The sequence below is a fragment of the Elephas maximus genome, chromosome 2, assembly GCF_024166365.1.
Source record: "Elephas maximus indicus isolate mEleMax1 chromosome 2, mEleMax1 primary haplotype, whole genome shotgun sequence".
Taxonomy (NCBI): Eukaryota; Metazoa; Chordata; class Mammalia; order Proboscidea; family Elephantidae; genus Elephas; species Elephas maximus.
This window is the reverse complement of record NC_064820.1, coordinates 102804710-102819455: the sequence shown is the minus strand read 5'-3', so window position 1 is coordinate 102819455 and position 14746 is coordinate 102804710. Positions and strand designations below refer to the sequence as shown.

Sequence of the window (14746 nt, the reverse complement as noted above, 5' to 3'; positions counted from 1 at the left end):
GTCTCTGATGCAAATAATGTCCCAGGACTTTTGGTTCTCAGAAGCTTGGCCTATCTGAACAAAGGCTTGTTAGATGAAGCTACAAAGGTGGGTTTTTTATATTTAAACAGAGCATTTAAAAGTCATTTTTATTTAGATACAAACTGACAGGTATCTACTTTATAGATTATGGAAGACCTTCTCTCTTCTTACCCTGACCTAGCCGAAGCTCATGCCCTCAAGGGTTTGATTCATTTTACCAAAACGGACTATCTACAAGCAGAAAAATGGTAAGGATATATAGATTGCTCATTGATCTAGTCATATCTTTCTTTATTAGAATTAAAAATGAATAGGCTTGAAGAATATCTGATTTTTGTGTAAATTTGATCTTTGTAAGCTTTAAGTTTTGATATTTTTAAGAAATGTATTTACCATGTAACACAGTAACTATAAAAAAATCTCACGATGGGTTTGAAATCTAATTAGCCAGCCATAATGTTCAGTAAGCATAATAATGTTTGATATGTGCTCTGAACACTTAGCACGTTGGTGGTACTAAAGAGTTAGCCTGCTTTTTCAAGTTCCTCTTCAAAAGACATATATCTATCTTTCCTCAAAATAATCTAAATCCTAAAGTAAATGACTTGTTTCTAATTTGGTGTCATTGAATCACTCAAACTTTGAGTGTTTCAACTAGGAGTTTCCTATATTTTTTTAAATATATTTTTATTCCCTTTTGGTGCTTAGTTTTCAGAGGGCTCTTGAGAAAGACAGTGAAGTTGCTGAATATCACTACCAACTTGGGTTAACATACTGGTCCATGGGTGAAGAAACAAGAAAAGATAAAACAAAGGCTTTTACCCACTTTCTGAAGGTAAAAACAAGTGCTAATACTTCTTAGCTGAAATGGATTAATTATAAAATCATAAAAGTTAAGTACATGAAATTATTCTTTACTGAACTGCTTTAGTATGCTTCATCTCTCACACAAGTTTTTGTGAGAATATTATGTGGTTTTCCAAAAGAATATTAAACCATGAATATGTAAATGTTACTTTAATATTTAAGAAATACATGTTATAGAAAACTTGACAGAATTAGCTGTGGAAAATAATATTGTTTTTAGGTAATTTCCACTGTATTTGGGCATATGAGTCATATAGTTCTAGATGTTTAACTTCTTGTTTTTGGTTAATATCTAAAAGTTTTAGATTCTTAATTCATAAAAGCAGATTAATGTAACAATAGCTCCAATTTCACTTTTTTTAACAAAAAAATAATATTTTTACACTTGTATTTGTTTTCTATAAGCAGTGAGAGCCAAATTCTATTTGTGTTTTAAACCTTTTATTAAAAGATGTCTTGGCATATTTGTGTATTTCATTAAATTATTCCTTTCATCTGTGTATCTTTTATCTTTTTAAAAGAGAGACTTATCCAAATGAGCTTTTATAATCTGTTACTATCAATATTTATTTCAAAGGCTGCAAGACTGGATACATACATGGGCAAAGTTTTCTGCTACTTAGGTCATTATTACAGAGATGTAGTGGGAGATAAAGGCAGAGCCCGTGGGTGTTACAGGAAAGCTTTTGAATTAGATGACACTGATGCCGAATCAGGAGCTGCAGCAGTTGACCTAAGTGTGGAACTTGAAGAGATGGTAGGTTTAATAAATACTTTTTGTCTTTTTTTTTCAATCCTGAGTATGTAAATAGAAAAATACATGTGTGTTTGTATATCAACATATATTGTGGTAAAATGAAAATATATCAGTATTTTATATCTGTATTCTGAATTTTTACAGTATTTAATATCTCTAATATTTATCTCTTATTGTTAGGACACTGCTTTAGCTATCCTAACTGCAGTCACTCACAAGGCAAGTGCTGGAACCGCAAAATGGGCCTGGCTGAGGCGGGGACTATACTATTTGAAGGCAGGTCAACATTCTCAAGCAGTGGCTGAGTAAGCACCTTATTATTTTAAACTCTGCTAGACAGCCTAATGGTTCCTTAAATTAATATCCATATATTCCCAAAATGCAGATCACAAGTTACCTGATGTTGTGGTGGTGGTGGTGTCCCATTGAATTGATTCTAACTCATAGCGGCCCTATATGACAAAGTAGACCTGCCCCATAGGGTTTCCTAGGCTATAATTTTTACAGGAGCAGACAGCTGGGTCTTTTCTACCTCAGATCCACTGGTGGGTTCCAACTGCTGACCTATCAGTTAGCAGCTAAGCCCTTAACCATTCACCACCAGGGCTCCTCCAGTTGCCAGGGAGAAATTGCAGAATTTATAGTTAACTAGTTGCCATTGAGTTAATTCCGATTCATGGTGACCCCCTGTTTCAGAGTAGAACTGTGCTCCATAGAGTTTTCAGTGGCTGAATTGTGGAAGTAGATCGCCAGATCTTTTTTCCAAGGTGCCTCTGGGTGAATTCAAACCTCCAACCTTTTTGTTACCAGCTGAGTGAGTTAATTGCACTACCCAGGGACTCCTATTTATGGCTGGCTAACTGTTGGTGCTTATTATCTGTAAGCCATTAGAGTTGTAAAAATGGATTAAATGATGTGCCATTGTTGAGGACATAACCAGTCTAATGAAGTGAAGTCTTAATAAAGCCAAAGACCAAACCCGTTGCCACTGAGTCAATTCCGACTCATAGTATACTGTATATACTATGTTCTCAATAGAAATTTAAAAAATGGTGAAAAATGGTTCGTAGCTTTGTTGTTGTCCCGCTGGCATGCATTAGTTTTGTGTAAGGGAGGCATTTGCCAGCTTGATGGGCATTTGAAGCAGCTCATATATGTAAATATACATATATATAGTCAATTTTAGTCATTTCATTTGAACTGTGTTTTAGGATAAATAAAATGTATTTGAATCAAGTTAAAGTAGTTTCAGATTTATGCTAATTTTAGAATACAGGTATGTTTAATTTTTTTATGGAAATGGAATTTGATCAGAAATTTAAAGCGTGCCTGTTATTCCTATTTTTAACTATGATATTCCTGTTTGGTGGAAGGACTGGTAGTGGGGGTTTATAGACTGTAATGAGGCAAACTGATGTACACCTATCCTGATACAGTAGAAAACTGGAGTTCTAATCAAGTCAGATAATCAAAAAAAAAAAAAAAAAAAAGAATATTCTAGTCAGTATATTCCCCAAAAGTACTTTGTTCTTATTTGTTTTAAAATGATAATAAAATTTCTCAGTATTAGAAAATATGCAAACCATAAAAGGAAGAGGTATACCTGCTTTTAATAGCACTTTTTATAAATTGAAGGAGCCATAAATATATGTGATTTAGTTGAATTATCATTTTTAATTTTTCTTTTCAGATGTGGAAGTAGTTCTATTACTTTTTTCTTGGAAATTTTAGTTTACAGGCAGCATTAAGAGCAGACCCAAAGGACTTCAATTGTTGGGAGTCATTAGGAGAGGCATACTTAAGCAGAGGTGGCTATACAACAGCTTTGAAGTCCTTCATCAAAGCCAGTGAGCTGAACCCAGAATCCATATACAGTGTGTTTAAGGTTGCAGCAATACAGCAAATCCTAGGCAAATACAAGGAAGCTATAGCTCAATACCAGCTGATCATTCAAAAGAATGAAGATTATGTGCCTGCTTTGAAAGGTAATTTTTAAAAATATCTCCTTTGTCTTTTGTGATACTGAAGTATAAAATTCTTGAGTAAGTTTCCTAGATGCATTGAGTAACTTAAAAAGAACTTCTTTGTTCAATAGTAAGTGTTCAGTATCAAGCTACTGTAATATAACTTGTTACACAGATTTGAATATAATATCAAATCTTGTTTTACAGCAGTTAATAAATAGTAATATGCTAGAGATTTAACTTAGAAAAGTAACACTAGAGCGACTGGATCGAAAAAATGGATCTTTAAAGTAGGAGTTTCTCTACTATCTCTTACATTTTGATTTATTTGTTATTTCACTGTATCCCTAGATTATCTTAGTACCTTTGTAAATTTAGAAGCTCAGTTTTTAAATTTTTACATTTTAGAAGCAATTAGCATTGTTGTATAATTATCTAAATTGATTTCAGTACTTCCATATGTATATATTCCTTAACAAATTATTTCTGGTAATGTAAGGTTAAAATACCACCATCCATAAAAAAAAACCATATGTAATCTAAAATTTTTATGATTATTTCTGACCGTGTTTTAAAACTCTGGAGCCCATTATAGCTGCTTTCCAACCATTTCCTTTTCCTTTTTAAAGAAACAGTTGATATTTGAATGAGAAATAGTATATGTTTCAAGTGACATGTAACTTAGGGCTTGGAAACCTTTTCCTTTCTAATTTTGTAAAAAATCTTTCTCAAGGGAAGAATAGCTCACATTTATTAAGTGGTTACTAGACACTTCAGGAAATCATTTTCATTTCATCTTTATAGTGTAGCTTGTTATACAGATTCAAACACAAAAAGATCAAATGTTTCATAGTAGTTAATAAATAGTAATATGGTAGAGAGTAGCATGTAGATAATATTCCCATTTTCAAAGCTAAAGTTTTTAAGAGGTAAATAACTTGCCTAAAAATAATAAAATGAGTTCTTAGTTTCCATAGGTCATTTTTTATAAATTTTAGTATATACTTACTCCAACAGCACCTCACCATTTGAATGCCACATGAAATGCATGCAAAATAATGCTTTAATATAATTTTATAAAATATCATTAAGATTTATTTTCTGGGAAGTGGCTTTAAAATGGCACCAATAAATTCATTTGAAGTTCATTCTGAGTGTTCTTTTATTTTTATGTTTTCACAACAACTACGAACTTATCTGATTTTAGGTCTGGGTGAATGCCATCTTATGATGGCAAAAGCAGCTCTAGTGGATTATCTTGATGGGAAAGCTGTAGACTACGTAGAGAAAGCACTGGAATATTTTACTTGGTTTGTATTACTCTAATTATTCATTGTGCTCATTTCTCAGTATTTTCATAAAGCCAAATTTAGAAAATCATTATATGCTTATTCTAATAGATATGGCAGTTATTCAGAATGTTAAATGGAGACAGACTAGCCAATTAATTCTATAATATACATATTAGTTTCCAGGGAAATCCATACAATGTCTTGTACTCTTAATAGTGACTGGCATGCTGGATGCATAGGGAAGAGTAGGAAGGAGGAAGCAGTCAGCTAGAGGAGTCATAGCTCTGAAACCCCTTAGTGCTGTCTTTCAGGAGACTTGGAAGTGGGAACATATCTCTAATTAAAACTGACTTGAATATAGAACTTTAGGTGCACAATATGCTTTATATTCAGTGTTAAGGACCTATTTTAAGCTTATTGGTAGGATTAAAACCAAACCAAACCTATTGCCATCGAGTCGACTCCGACTCATAGCAACCCTATAGGGCAGAGTAGAACTGCCCCATAGGATTTTCAAGAGCAGCTGGTGGATAAACCCTATAGGGCAGAATAGAACTGCCCCATAGGATTTTCAAGAGCGGCTGGTGGATTTGAACTGTCGACCTTTCTTTTTTTTTTTTTGGTTAGCAGCTGAGCCCTTAACCACTTGATAACTAGGGCCCCAGTAGGGTTAAAGATAAGGGAAAATGAGTAATCTGATTGTCTTGGTTTCTGGAGAGAAGCTGTGTAGGAGAAAAGGTGGTCTCTATGAACAAGAAAAGAATCAGGAAAAATTGAGTAAATATGGTATTTTATAGAACTTTAATTTATTAGGGTAGAAGTGTTATTTTAGGTGCATGACTTCTAGAAGTCCACAAGTTAGATATACACTTGAATTTTTTTGCATTTCCACATGTATCTTTCTTGTGCATCCTTTCCTTTCGTTTCCTCCTTGCCTTTTTCTCTGTTTCCCATTTATTTGGTTGCTCCAGAATTATTTTGCTTCGAATATGATCCAAATATGAAATGAAAACCTTAGCCTTTTTCTCCTGCTGATTTTTACTGCCACTTTTCAAGTCTTACATCACATAGCTTTTTCCAAAGAAGAATGGATTGAGAAGAGGGCGTGTTTTGTTTGGACTAGTATTTCAAGAGTAAATGCGAACCTTTGGGTGAGGATACTTTAGCTACAGATGTCACCTTCCCCAGCCTTGGAAACTTTGCCCTGGATAACATGTAGAACTCATAGCCAATTATAAAAAGGCATATAAACCTGTATAACAATAATCCCCAAATTTATATTTACTTCTAGGCTTAAAAGGAGTTAACGTTATCGTATCTTAAATAAGGATGATAGCGTTATTTCATTTTACTTCAACTTTTTTATTGAATTTACAGGAAGATAAACATTCTGGCTGTTAAAATTGCTTGATTCTCTTCTTATTCTGTTTTCTCCTTTCATGATGGTAACTTTAGAAATTTGCTAAGATGTATAGCACAGGGGCTCCGAATAATGTCCCTCCTCCTGAAAGTAGACTTTCAGGCATGACTGTGATAGTTAATCTTATTTCTCAGGAACACATTGGAAAATGATTTTTGGCTGAACTCCATGAATAGAAAAGGCTATGAAAAATGTTCCATCTGCTTGTCCATCTGCAAGTAGCGTAGCTGTTTGTGATAGCTGACTGCCTAGATTTGGCTAAGTTAAATTTCTGTGTTTTGTTTATAAAATCGCAGGAAGAGAAAAATATATAGCTGAGGTTTTCTCTTCCACAAAAGAACTGCCCTATCAGTGTATTTAATATTTCTGTGTGCTTTTTGAGCTGACTCACTCGGTCTGCTCTTATTTGCTTCAATAAATATGGATTTTTGCATTTTCATGTTTAGATTTTTAGCATCTTTAATCTCAGAGAATAAAATTCCTTTGGATCACCAAATGTATTTTGAAATAGCTTATACATTTAGTAGTCTTTTTTATTTGAGGGAAGTTTTGTGAAAGCAAAAACTGGAGTTTGCAATAACCAGCTGTTATTATATAACTAGAGAGTTACCAGCTGTATTGCCTTGGTCATTACTAAAACAAGCACACACACAAACAAAAGGAGCATGGTTTAAAAAAATTCAGTATTATAACTAAATTGGTCCTGGAAAATTTTTTCTTTATGTGATTTCTGCCACTTCTAACAAAAGTGATTAAGAGTACTAAATAATTTCTGCAACATTTCTGGCATTTAACTTCAATCAATCCTTGTTCTGTCCTTCCCTTCTTCCCTCCTTTCTTCCTGTCTTCCTATAAAAAAAAATAAGGGAGGTAATATGATATGGTTCAGATAGTAGGAGGTTAGTAAAGCAGTCACTGCACTTAACTGAAGAAATGGCTCTTGATCAGAATTGCATATATAATATTTCTGTTTTAATTGATAATAAGGGAAATAAACTGTATGCTTTTAAAAAATAATTTACAAGAATCACACTGCTTCCATTTTAGGGCTCTGCAGCACCGAGCTGATGTGTCCTGCCTTTGGAAGCTCGTTGGGGATGCTTGCACCAGTCTGTATGCTGTCTCACCATGTAAAGTGAAGGTTAATGTCGTCGGAGTCCTTGTAGGTCAGAAAGAAGGAAAACAAGTATTGAAGAAAAATGAGCTCCTCCATCTTGGAGGAAGGTAATTTACAAACATTGTCAGTTAATGAAATTCAAATTGAATTAGAACATTGTAACAAAACATAACATTCACTTTTATATTTCCATAGGTGTTATGGTCGTGCATTAAAACTGATGTCTACATCTAATACCTGGTGTGATCTTGGAATTAATTATTATCGCCAAGCACAGCATTTAGCTGAGACAGGCAGCAATATGGATGATCTTAAAGAGTTGTTGGAGAAATCTTTACATGTACGGTTTTGAGAAATTTCTTAGTAAATTTTTTAAAAAACTAAGCGCTTTCCTGAGAGATGTTTTTAATACGTTAAATACTATAGTTTTTTCACATAAAACCCCATTTATCTTGATGATGTTAGTTGCTGTTGAGTCGATTCCGACTCACGGCAACCCTATTGGAAAAGTGCTGATATTTCAAGAAATAAAAATTAATCTAACTTTAATTCTTTGCAGTGTCTGAAAAAGGCAGTGAGACTGGACAGTAATAACCACTTATACTGGAATGCACTTGGTGTGGTAGCTTGTTACAGTGGTGAGAATTGAGTATTACTTATTTCATTATTTTTAGTAGATTACTTGTTTCAGGTGATAAAGACCGGTTTCACCAAAATCTGTATTTTTCAGGTATCAGAAATTATGCCCTTGCTCAACACTGTTTCATCAAGTCAATTCAGTCAGAACAGATTGTGAGTGTTCTAGATGTCTATCTATGAGAAAGAACTTTGAAGTTTAGTGTTAGAAATTTTTTGAGACTTAAGTAGACAAGGGGCCTAATTTTTTTTTTTTTAATAATATGTTGTTTAGAATGCTGTTGCATGGACCAACTTGGGAGTGTTATACCTCGCAAACGAAAACATTGAGGTAAATATGTTGCCTATTTTGTCATATTAAAAATAGAGAAAGTTTTCCATTCTCTACTTCTTATGGAGAAATACTTTGTACATTGCTGTCTGTCTGGTATACTGGAAAGTATCCTAGTTAATTGATGACATTCAATTTATTATGTTGAATAATTATCATGGGAAAATTATTTTTCTTTCCTATCCCACTCAAAAAAATGTCTATTTCATTTAGAGTTTAAAACAATTCTATTATGAATTATTTTGGGAATTTTTCTTATATCTCTACATATGTAAGAGATGCCCTACCTAGGCTAGGGTGAGGATGGGGTGGGTGAAGTAAGGGAGATGACTTGTACCTCTAGTGGCTTCAGTTTACCCTTTGCTTGTGTGATTTAGACTCGAGTTTAGTGGATATCAATCCCTTTAAATACCACAGTGTAATTTGTTGTACTTGAGCTGTTATACATCAGGGAATTGGAACTAAAATAACCGGGAGCGTGTTTATAGGTCATGTTTGGAAAGTACGCAAATCTATAGATAATAGCACGTCTATACTGTGTTGTCTTTTAGTTAGTAAATTGAATCTCATCCTTTTTAAATAACTTCAGTAACATTCTCAGTGACATGAAGTCACTGCAAAGAAGACTGGCTTTAGAGGATTTTAAGTAGATTGAAAATAAATATTAATTTGTATCTCAAAATATGTGAAAAATTTAAACAACGCAACAAGTGTTAGTGAGTAAGCTGTGAATGCAATTTTATGGTAGCATGACACAGTTGCTGCCCACCAATTTACTTTTTTATAGGAAGTAAAAGAGAGTTTTCTGCCACACACAGATTATTGATAAAACAATGTAAACAATATAAAGCAGCATGTAATAAGGTATTCCTTGTAGCAGAAAAAAGAGCACACATTAATGTGTCTAAGCACAGTATCTTCAAAGTTTCCTGACTATTTAGTGCAGATTTATGTTGTTGACCACTCTGTTTCTTACAGTGGCATGTACATGTCTCAGATTTCACTGGTTGTTAATTCTTACTCTCCTGGTTAAGCCCAAAGAAAGGACAATAGATATGTACAGCCTTATTTAATCACTTCCTGTGAACCTTGTGGATGGCAAATAGATGGGTGAATGGTTAAAAGTTCTATACCTTTACTACCTTTTTTTGCTGCGGGACCAGAATTCCTAGGCCTATAGGGAACTCTCTTATACCCAGGAGTGCTCTAGGATTATGTAGTTAAAGCACAGCTGTAAGCATTGCTAATTGGGGTCAAACGGTAAAATTTTAGGTTCATGCATGTTTATGATGACATGTTTGACATTTCTTATTCTCTAATTTTATGCTTTTTAAACATAAGCAATTTTGTATTAAGTTTATAAAATGACTTGATGTGATATCTTCTTTTTCTTTTTCTAGCAAGCTCATGAAGCTTTCAAAATGGCCCAATCTCTTGATCCATCTTATTTAATGTGCTGGATTGGACAAGTAAGATATTTAACATATGATTATTAATAAATGTATTGATAAGCTATTAATGTTAATAATAATGATAATAGGTAGCATTTGAGGACTTAACTTTGTGCCAGTCACTGGGTTAAGTTCTTTGTATACATTATTTCAGTAAATCCTTTGTCTTGTTTCCTAGTGCTTCCATAACTTTGGCTTTAAAGAACAGAAATTTATTGTCTCACAGTTCTGGAGGCTAGAAGTCTGAATTCAGGGCATTGGCAGGGCTATGCTCTCTCTCTCTCTTAGCTGCTAGTAGCAGCTGGCAATTCTTGACCCTCCTTTGCTGCTTATGGATGCATCTGCCTATGTTGTCATGTGACCTCTTCCCCCTGTGTGTATCTACCCATGTCTGTTTTCCCTTTTGAAGACAACACTCAGAAGGGGTTAGGTTTAGGACCCATCCTGTGACCTCATTAACATACCAGAAGAAAAGCCCTATTTCCAAACAGGATCACATTCACAAGTAGAAAGGTTAGGACTTCAACATATCTCTCCAGGAGAAACAATTCAATCCATAACATTCTTCGATCAGTCCTTTGAGATGGTGGTTATTGTTATAATCTTTTTTTAAATGTGGTAATTGAAGCTCAGAGATTTTAACTATTATACCCAGGGTCATACAGCTTATAATTAAGATTTGATTTGGGAGGCTTTGAACCACATCATGCTTATATAAAAAAAAAATGTTACTGTCGAGTCAATTCTGACTCATAGTGACCTTATAGGACAGAGTAGAACTGCCCCACTGGGTTGCCAAAGCTGTTACAGAAGCAGATTGCCACATCTTTCTCCCATGAAGTGGCTGGTGAGTTCGAACTGCTGACCTTTCAGTTAGCATCCAAACACTTACCTGCTGTGCCACCAGGGCTTCTTGTGCTTATAAAACAAACCCAAAACTCCATTGTTTAATGAATATTTGCAAAGAAAAGATCATTTTCTTTATTATGTTTTCTCATTACTTTCTGTGAAATCTTCCTATTCTATTTGGCACTTTTTTTGTGAGGGTTCCTTCCTCCTCCAAGTTTAGATTTTTGTACTGCCAAATAGGAGTCAGGATAGTTGGTTTCTAGTCTGAGTTCTGTCACCAGCTGATTATTTTACCTTAACATATCACTTCTCTGAATTTCAGTTTTTTTCACCTGAGAAAGAAGGGGATTGGACTGAGTGACCTCTGAGATCTTGTCTAGTTGTGAAATTGTAGTGAAGTAGTAAAGAGTAGATTGTTTGACGGGGCCCTGGTGGCGCAACAGTTAAGTGCTCAGCTATTAACGTAAAAGTTGGTGGTTCGAACCCAACTAGCAGCTCCATGGCATAAATACCTGGAGATCCTCTCCTGTAAGGATTACAGCCTAGAAAACCCTATGGGGCAGTTCTGTGCTGTCACATAGGATCATTATGAGTCAAAAACAGACTGTTTTGATTCACAGTATCAGATATGAGCATCACCTACATCATAGATTCATTATCAGAGATTTGATATTTTTCATTGTACACTTTACTCTTAAGTCTAATTCTAGTTAATCTTTGAAGCAGGCAGAGAAAGGCAAACTCCAGCTGCCTCTAACTGGTAGCATCAGGGAGCAGTGGCATTACTGTGCTAATCTCTATGATAGTTACTGTGCCCAGGGGGCCCAATTTTGAATTCTGACTGCTCCCAAGTAGTGATAACGATGGTCCAGGGACTTCACTTTGAGTAGCACTGCTCTAGGTCGGTTGCTTTCAGATGCTTATAGGAATCACTTAAAAGAGTTTTTTACTTTTTATATTGTTTTTGTTCTTAAAAATAATTTATTTCAGGAGGTGAACAGTAGATTTAATTAAAATGGTAATAATGGAAGTGAGACTTAATTGATGATACTACTAATGTATGATAACTGAAAAGACTTGATTTCTTATAAAAGATAGCTTAAAAATAATTTTAACTTATCACATACTTTCTACAAAGCCAAATGCATAGATACGATATTTAAAATTCTGAGGCAGTTAAAAAAACAAACATGTTGAGGTCTATCACAGACCTATGAAAACTGCATATCTAGGGGTGAGGACATCCTTCTTAAAAAGCCTCTCAGGTAATTCTGAGGTGTTCCTGTGATAAAGAAGCTATACTCTAGACTAATAGCAGTATGAATAGATGTGGGTTTTGGGGGGGCTGGGATGGTGGTGGGAGGAATGGGAAAAGGTAGCAGAACCTTATCAATGTCTAAGGAATTTCATGTACATTATTTCACCACTGCCTGGTTGCGGATGGACATCTGGAAGCATTTCAGAAGCATGGGAGTATGGAAGCCAAGACTGAAAAAAGAAATTAACTTTGGTTTTAAGCACTGGCTGATACATCTTTGGTTCTTCCTTATGGTATCATTTATTGCTTTTCTTTCTCTTTTAAACACATTAAGAATCTCTTCTTTCCTTTTATAGGCTCTGATTGCAGAGACAGTTGGAAGTTATGACACAATGGATCTCTTTAGGCACACTACAGAGCTCAGTATGCACGTAAGAACTTGAGCATTCTTCTTGAGGATTCATTAATGGATAAATCATTATTCTGCCTAAGAAAATGAATAAGTAGTGGTGTAAGATGTTAATGACAGCATTTGCCTCTATTCTTGATTCTTTCTTAGAAACAGATAAGCTGTCTTGAAGTAAAGAACTTTTAGTTTTAATTTTTCTGTTAGCCTTTCAAGAGCTGGTGAAGAAATGACATTGGGATTTAATAGGTACAGAAGCAGTCATGCAGAGAAACGGAGATCTAGGAAAAAGTAGACATGAAATAAAGACTAGACTTGGTTGAAAGTTCCATGTTATTTATGAAAGTGTTTTGGAATTCTTTTGTTTGGTAGTTATTAGTTTCATATGCTTATCGTCCTATAAGGATAGTGCAGAGAAGGGGAAAACCAACCTATTAGGTGGGGCTGTTTTCTGCACTGTATATTTGTCCCATTTGATTTTTCTGCCTAGGATTGGAACATGTGATTTAAATACATTCTTAGCTGTGTTTTGTCATAGTGACCCTTCATTTAAGCCACTGAACAGTTGACTTAAAGAAGACTAAGATATGATACTTATTGTATTGAAGTGCATTGTTTCATTTCTTAATTTTTATTGGCTTATTTATTATGCTATGTCTACTTGCTAACTTTGATTTTTTTTAAAGACTGAAGGTGCAATCGGTTATGCCTACTGGGTCTGTACAACGTTGCAAGACAAAAGCAACAGAGAAACAGAACTGTACCGCTACAACATTCTGCAGATGAATGCTATTCCAGCAGCACAAGTTGTTTTGAGTAAATACACAGGTCAGGTATCGGTTATATAGGCAAGATGTTTGAATAATTGTTGAATTAATTTAAGGAATTGCCTTTTATTTATTTATTTTTAAATTTTTACTGTTTTAAGTGAAACAATTTTTATTGCTTTAAGTGAAAGTTTACAAATCAAGTCAGTCTCTCATACAAAAATTTATATACATCTTGCTGTGTACTCCTAGTTGCTCCCCCTCTAATGAGACAGCACACTCCTTCTCTCTACTCTGTATTCCTTGTGTCCATTCAGCCAGCTTCTGCCCCCTCTGCCTTTTCATCTCCCCTCCAGATAGGAGCCACCCACATAGTCTCATGTGTCTGTTTGAGCCAAGAAGCTCACTCCTCACCAGTATCATTTTCTGTCTTATAGTCCAGTCCAATCCCTGTCTACAGAATTGGCTTTGAGAATGGCTCCAGTCTTGGGCTAATAGGAGGTCTGGGGACCATGACCTCTGGGGTCCTTCTAGTCTCAGACCACTGAGTCTGGTCTTTATACGAGAATTTGAGATTTGCATCCCACTGCTCTCCTGCTCCCTCAGGGATTCTCTGTTGTGTTCCCTGTCAGGGCAGTCATTGGCTGTAGCCTGGCACCATCTAGTTCTTTTGGTCTCAGGCTGATGTAAGTCTCTGGTTTATGTGGCCCTTTCGGTCTCTTGGGCTCATAATTACCTTGTATCTTTGGTGTTCTTCATTCTCCTGGAGGTGGGCTGAGATGGCCGCTTGCTAGTGTTTAAGACCCCAGATGCCACTCACCAAAGTGGGATGCAGAATGTTTTCTTAATAGATTTTACTATGCCAGTTGACCTAGATGTCCCCTGAAACCATGGTCCCCAGACCCCCGCTCCTGCTAGTCTGGCCTTTGAAGCATTCGGTTTATTCAGGAAACTTCTTTGCTTTTGGTTTAGTCCAGTTGTGCTGACCTCTCCTGTATTGTGTGTTGTCTTCGGGAATTGCTTTTTACATTTAATTAATTAACTCAAAATTAAATATTAGTATTATTCAAGAAATGAATTTGCTTTTTTTAAATAGCCAAGCAACCTACTTTTTGAACTTTAGTAAGGGCTTTTGAAGAATGATGAAAATTGCATGTTTTCTAATGGTCTAAGACAAAAATGATCTAGGAGACTCCTTGTGGTGGAAAATGTTTTGGGGCCTAACAGGACTGAATTGCTGCTGCTCTTGCTCTGCAGATTCCTTTCTCTGCTGTCTTGGACCATTTATTTTACCCCCCTTAACTTCTGTGTACTCCTTGGAAAGTAGAGATAATACCTAGACTGTAGAGTTGTGAGAATTAAATGAAGTGCCAAACCATTAATCTCCCCTGTTAACACCTGATTTTTCTTCAAGATATCGGAAAAACCTGTTTAGGCTTAGGAAAATGACAGTATGGTGAAAGTTTATTAACCATCTACTGTAATAGCTTCCTTCCTTCCTTAATGCTGCCATTGGATTTTAATCCCTGTTTTTTTTCCACACTTGGTAGCCATGATGAAACTTTGGGCATGTTACCAAATTGAATTTTAGTTTTCCCATTTATAATTGA

General features: G+C 35.2%; 1 protein-coding gene across 3 annotated transcripts in view; it reads left to right on the top strand.

Annotated features, from left to right (window-relative positions):
* The window catches only part of SKIC3 (SKI3 subunit of superkiller complex), a 92187-nt gene that overhangs the window by 32512 nt on the left and 44929 nt on the right, over positions 1 to 14746 (top strand). For all 3 annotated transcript variants that reach the window (XM_049868298.1, XM_049868294.1, XM_049868290.1), the window contains 15 exons: positions 1 to 87; positions 166 to 269; positions 730 to 856; positions 1466 to 1645; positions 1826 to 1950; positions 3377 to 3630; positions 4817 to 4919; positions 7369 to 7545; positions 7634 to 7778; positions 7998 to 8076; positions 8169 to 8230; positions 8349 to 8405; positions 9806 to 9874; positions 12320 to 12394; positions 13056 to 13197. In XM_049868298.1, the coding sequence (XP_049724255.1) occupies positions 1 to 87; positions 166 to 269; positions 730 to 856; positions 1466 to 1645; positions 1826 to 1950; positions 3377 to 3630; positions 4817 to 4919; positions 7369 to 7545; positions 7634 to 7778; positions 7998 to 8076; positions 8169 to 8230; positions 8349 to 8405; positions 9806 to 9874; positions 12320 to 12394; positions 13056 to 13197 (1786 nt within the window). The remainder of the gene's footprint in view (positions 88 to 165; positions 270 to 729; positions 857 to 1465; positions 1646 to 1825; positions 1951 to 3376; positions 3631 to 4816; positions 4920 to 7368; positions 7546 to 7633; positions 7779 to 7997; positions 8077 to 8168; positions 8231 to 8348; positions 8406 to 9805; positions 9875 to 12319; positions 12395 to 13055; positions 13198 to 14746) is intronic.